The 5,779-nt window shown below is 35.4% G+C and overlaps 1 protein-coding gene across 1 annotated transcript in view; it reads left to right on the forward strand.

The window, feature by feature from the left end:
* Positions 1–1,548: 1,548 nt before the first annotated feature.
* Positions 1,549–5,779, forward strand: part of LOC106462283 (GATA zinc finger domain-containing protein 1-like) — a 10,911-nt gene continuing 6,680 nt past the window's right edge. The window contains exon 1 of the mRNA XM_013922184.2: positions 1,549–1,958. Coding sequence (XP_013777638.1) covers positions 1,677–1,958 — 282 coding nt within the window. The 5' untranslated portion in view covers positions 1,549–1,676. The remainder of the gene's footprint in view (positions 1,959–5,779) is intronic.

Here is a 5,779-nt window from a genome sequence, read left to right on the forward strand (position 1 = left end):
CAGCTATACAAGTCCTTTCTTAAATAAAACTAGTTTATTCTTTCTCAATACAACTTTGCAATACACAGAATTTCCACAGTCATTTTAACTTAAACACACGCTATAATTCATAACGATTCACGCACTTTACTTCGGGTCACTACAGCTCGCTTTACTCAATTACCTGTTTATTTCCCTATCTATCTGCAATTATATCTCCGCTTTATTTGCCGGGCTTATATACAAAAAAGAGGGCGCCTAGAACAGACTAGAGTTCCCAGGAAAAGTCATGATCCTTCTAGAACCTCATCACGTGTTATCTGCGTCACGTGACTTCCGCTGTCGTAAGAATATCATGTATGTTCAAGGAAGAAATGACAAGCCACATTAAAGTAATTTTACAGAGAATATAAAATGCTTCCAATGGTACAACCGGTCTTTGGCGTTCCATTTTTCGATTATGTTTAGCTAAAACCTTTTTAATGAATCAATATGAGTGATGTAGTACTGAGGGATTTAAACCTTCTCAACGGTATTTATGTCTTAGCGGCTGCTATCTAGTGAGTCACAACACAAATAAAATATAATTCGACTCTACCTAGAATGACAATACGTTATGCCACTTTCAAAATTTTGGCATGTATTTTATCTTACTAAAAAACAAAATATTTATCATGCATAAGATTACTGTTTTTTTGTAATCAATATAAGCCAAACTTTCTATCAATCAGTGGGTATAAAATGATGAATATAATTTTACATAGTTTTTCAACGTTAAGTGGTTCAGGTTCTAAAAACGATTTGTTATATTTCTTGTCATGAGGAAAATGTTCTACATGAACTAAATTTAATTTCTGTTAAGTTTTGTATATTTACCAGTACATGTATAATTGATGACAGACTATGTGTATCATGTATGACTAGACTAAAGATATATGAAAGTAATTCTTAAATCTAGGTTTGCCACATAACATTTCAGGTACTCACTCTTCTTATTATGGCCATCATTTCCGGTTCGATACAATGTTGAAATAAATTGTGTGATTGGAACTCTACTGTAAAATCTATCGTACTATAAAATTCTCTCTCTCTATATATATATATTTTTTTTTGGGAGGGGTTGTTTACAATTTGTAGAGTTCCACGAAAATTCTAATATTATACTGCCACTAATTACTAATGTGAAAATTATTTTATTGCACTGAAATATCAGTATCGTTGACTTCTTATCACGGAAAGTTTTCAAATTAATGTAGCATCTCGTCTTATATTTACTTTTTATCCTTAGTTGTCATATACAGAAGTATGAAATACCCTGATGTTATGCGAAAGGTACAAAATATTTAAAATTTCACTTTTAAATGAAACATATCGAGCGCATGTGGGAAATATGTTCGATTGAAAAAAAAAAGCTTATAACGGATAAACTTGATACTCTTATTTATATATATATATACATATACATTATTAATTTTCTAAGCCCCATAATTCTGCACCCCTAACAAGATATAATTTACTTTTTTTGTGAATTTTAATATGTATTCCTCACCAGAGGGACGAAGAGTTGCTGTTATTATGATTGGAAAATTTAATTGCTGTATCGAAGATTAAGTTTTACCTAAAAATTGTCTCATGTAGTCGTCTAAAGATTGAGTAAAATTTAAGTACATTATTTTGGACTATTTCTGTTGTAGAAAATGCCATTTGGTGTAAAACCTCAGTGCACTACATGCAGAACAACTGTTTCTACAATGTGGAGAAAAAATGACAGAGGAGATGTTTTGTGTAATTCTTGTGGAGTAAGAGCGTTCAGTCAGGAAAGCAGTGATGGAGACAAAAAGGGGAATGGAAACAATGGCACATGCCCCTTCACTTTGAGGAAAAGTACAAGAGCAAAAAGCTCAAAATTTAAACAACAAGCTCCATTGAAATCCACAAACCCAAAAGGAAAAGGAAGACGAATTATTTTTAAACGAAGTGTAAGTCAGATTATGAATTTTTAAATGTAATTCATCAGTTGCCCCGTTAACTTTCACTTTTCAGGTGGCCATAATTTGGTTTATGTTTTTATGTCTCACTTGATAAGAATTAGAGTCAAATATGAAGTAGTAAGTGGAATTCAGGTGGTTACAATAATTAGTCTAATAATAATAAAATGAACAGGAATAATTAAATTGTAGTAACTTACCTTTAATCAACATTTGTATATAATATATATATATATATATACACACCACATGGTCTTTAGAATTACTTTTTAAAGTTTATTGTTAGATGTTTATAAATCATGTAATTTTAGTGTTCCCAATATTCCAAAATTCAGGTCTTTGCAATTTCTAAATTAAAACATAACATACAGTGTTTTAGGACAAGGACCTATTGGTCCATCTCAACTGTCCCATCCTCTAAACTAAACTAAAACAATTAAATAGATAAAAAAAAAACTTAAAGCCAGTCCTATCATTCATATAATTATCAGGCTTTCTCTTAAACTCACTTAAATTTACTCCTCCGCAACATGAGAAGGTAACTCATTCCAAAGGCCAACTACCCTGTTACACAAATAAAACTCTTAGCTGAAGATGACTCCTACCTGTCAAAATTTATATTTGTCCCCCTTAGTCCTACCATTCTTGTCATTAAGTATCACTATCAGATCCATTTACAATCTTAAACACCTAAATCAGATCCCCCCTAACTCTTTTTTTCTTCAAGAGAAAACAATTTGAGAGATCTTAACCTCTCCTCATATGACAACCCCTCCATAATTCACAACTATAAACACCCCTTACTGTTCATGTATTCATCCAATCTTTTATTAAACTCAGTTAAATATTTTGCCTCCACCACCTTTAAAGGCAGCTTATTCCAAAAACCAATCACCCTGTTTGAAAAGTAATACTGTTTAAACTGCAGATGGCTCCTACGCTCCCAAAATTTAAATTTATGACCTCTTGTTTTATTGTTTTCACTGCTAAACACAAACAAATTTGATGGATCTATATTATCAATACCCTTAATAATCTTAAACACCTCAATCAAATCCCCTCTGACTTTCCTCCTCTCCAGAGAAAGCAAGTTTAAGAGATTTTAGTCTTTCCTCATAGGACAATCTCACCATCCCAGGTATCATCCTAGTGGCTTTTCTTTGAATCTTTTCCAAAAATTCAATGTCCTTCTTGAGGAACGGAGCCCAAATCTGTACACAGTACTCTAAATGAGGCCTTACAAGTGATCTGTACAGTGAAACAATAATATCCCTTGTCTTGTATTTAATATTTCTGTAGATGCTACCCCAAATCCTATTAGTCCCATTGCTAGCTACAATACACTGGCACCATTCTAGTAGTTCTCCTCTGAACCCTTTCCAACAATTCAATGTCTTTCCTAAAGTAAGAAGCACAAGGCTAACACAATATTCCAACTAGTGACCTACACAACGAAATTATAATGTCTTTAGACTTGTATTCAGTATTTCTGTAGATACAGCCTAAAATCCTATTTGCCCTACCAGTGTAACAGCACACTGCTTGGATTGCTTAGGAGACTGATCAACCATTACACCAAAATCACTTTCTTTCATGACACTCTCAAGGTTATTCTCATTCAAATTATACACATAATTAAAAGTATTATAACCCACTTGCATTATCTTGCATTTATTATAATTAAAACCTATCTGCTATTTATTTGTTCAACTCAATAAATGATCTAAATCCTTTTGTAAATCAGCAGCATCCTCTTTACAGCCAGCAACACCCAAGACTTCAATATCATCAGCGAATTTAAGTAATTTATTAACAATTTCTTCAACTATATCACTGATGTAAATTAAAAAGAGCAAAGGTCCAAGGACTGAGCCCTGGGGTACCTCTCTTTTGATATTAATCCAGTTTGACTGAACTCATTTATAACAACCCTCTGCTTTCTTCCATCCAGCCACTCTTCTATCCATTTAGCTAACTTATCCCCCACACCTATAGATATAATTCTTATAAGCCTTTTATGTGGCACCTTGTCAAATGTTTTCTAAAAATCCAGATACATCAAAACTACACCCTTACACTCATCTACATAGCAATAACCTTTTCAAAGATTGTAAACAAATTTGTAAAGCAAGATTTTCACTTAGTGACTATCCAATAAAATTTGAAGCTTTGTTAAATGACTTTGCAAAGAATCTTTTATCAGACTTTCCAAAACTTTTTCCCATAACTGATATAAGACTTATGGCTCAGTCACTTACTGCTCGCTAGATTCTATTGCTTTTAGGGATGTGGTCCTCCATTACTGTACTGATCCCTCTTGGTCATGCCCATATGAGATCCCTTCAGTGGTGCTTCACTAACGACAAAACCTTGCTCGGGATTTTTTTTCCGCCACCATTTCCCTTCCTCCTTCCCTCTGAGATGACCTGCAATGGTGGCTGGACAAAGCCCATATGTCGACGGGTGGGCCACTTCCTCCCCCACGTCCGGATCTACATCTTTTCACGGATGCATCCCTTCAAGGATGGGGGGGGGGCATGGGTCAATCAACAGTAAGCTTTGGGCCATTGGTCTGCAGTCAAAACCGTCTTGCATATTAATGTTCTTGAACTTTTAGTGTTACAGCGGCCTCCTGCTGACACTTCTTCAACCACTGGAATTGAACCATCACTTTCTGGTTAACATGGCCTCGTGATACTTATTACACACTCACTGAAGTTGATCCATCACCTTACTGAATGATGTGACCTCTTGATACACTTTACATATAAAATGGGGTTGAGCCATCACAATTGCAGTCCCCCCCCCTTCTATTGGGAGACCTCACCCTACCTTAATGTGGAAGCCAGTTCCCAGTTTGGATTAAAGTGAACCAATCAACATAAGTCCTCACACGTGTATGGGTTGTCTACCTTCCTCCCCCAATTGCTCTGTCTGTGTCTTTGTCACAGCAGTAGTACATGGGATTGTTCTGGTGCTATCCTTGACTGTCCCTTGTTCTCTTCTTATGGGGATATTATTGCCTTTGGATGGTGCCAGCCTGTGCCATGGTTGGGGGAGTTGCTTCCATGCGATAGACATCCTTTCGATACTGGATGTCAATTCTCAGATTGATTGATTGATGATGATCTTTGAGGCATACCCAGAAATCAGTGTGGGTCTTAATCCCCGATTCTTGGGTTTGAGGTGAAGATTGTATGATCCTCATCCTACTCTCACATGGATGTCAGTACCCCATGAGGAGGTTTTGGATGTAGTTGACTTACTGAGTATGGTGTACCACACCAAACCCACTCTATACCTCACAGTTTCTGCCCTTGTGCATTACACAATCTACACATGGGCAAAGAGTATACCTGGCTCAGAAGTGATGTGGTTCTCCTCTTCTGATCTTTGGATCTATATCTTTCATTGTCAGGGGTATCCTTCATATGCTTTCAGGGGTACATCTTTAGTTCCCTTGCACCAGTCCTTCCTTTTTCTCAATGTGGGATTCTAGCTAATCTGGTGAGTAGAGGTAAGTACCGTATCAGAAGTAATAATTTTCCTATACTGAAATACTATTGGAAATACATTTTCAGTATAGGAAAATTATAACTTCCCCATCTCTTCAGTACTCTGTCCACATTAAATAACCTATAACTCTGTATTTCAAAGAAATTTCTGTCATCCAAATCATCTACATTTAACCATGTTTCAGTTATTCCCATTATATCAAAATCGTTCATTACTACCAGTGCTCTAAAGTCATCAGTTTTATTTATTATACCTCTAGCATTACAATAGTAACAATTAAGCCTATCCTTATAACT

Source organism: Limulus polyphemus, unplaced genomic scaffold (genome assembly GCF_000517525.1).
Source record: "Limulus polyphemus unplaced genomic scaffold, Limulus_polyphemus-2.1.2 Scaffold1132, whole genome shotgun sequence".
NCBI classification, from domain to species: domain Eukaryota; kingdom Metazoa; phylum Arthropoda; class Merostomata; order Xiphosura; family Limulidae; genus Limulus; species Limulus polyphemus.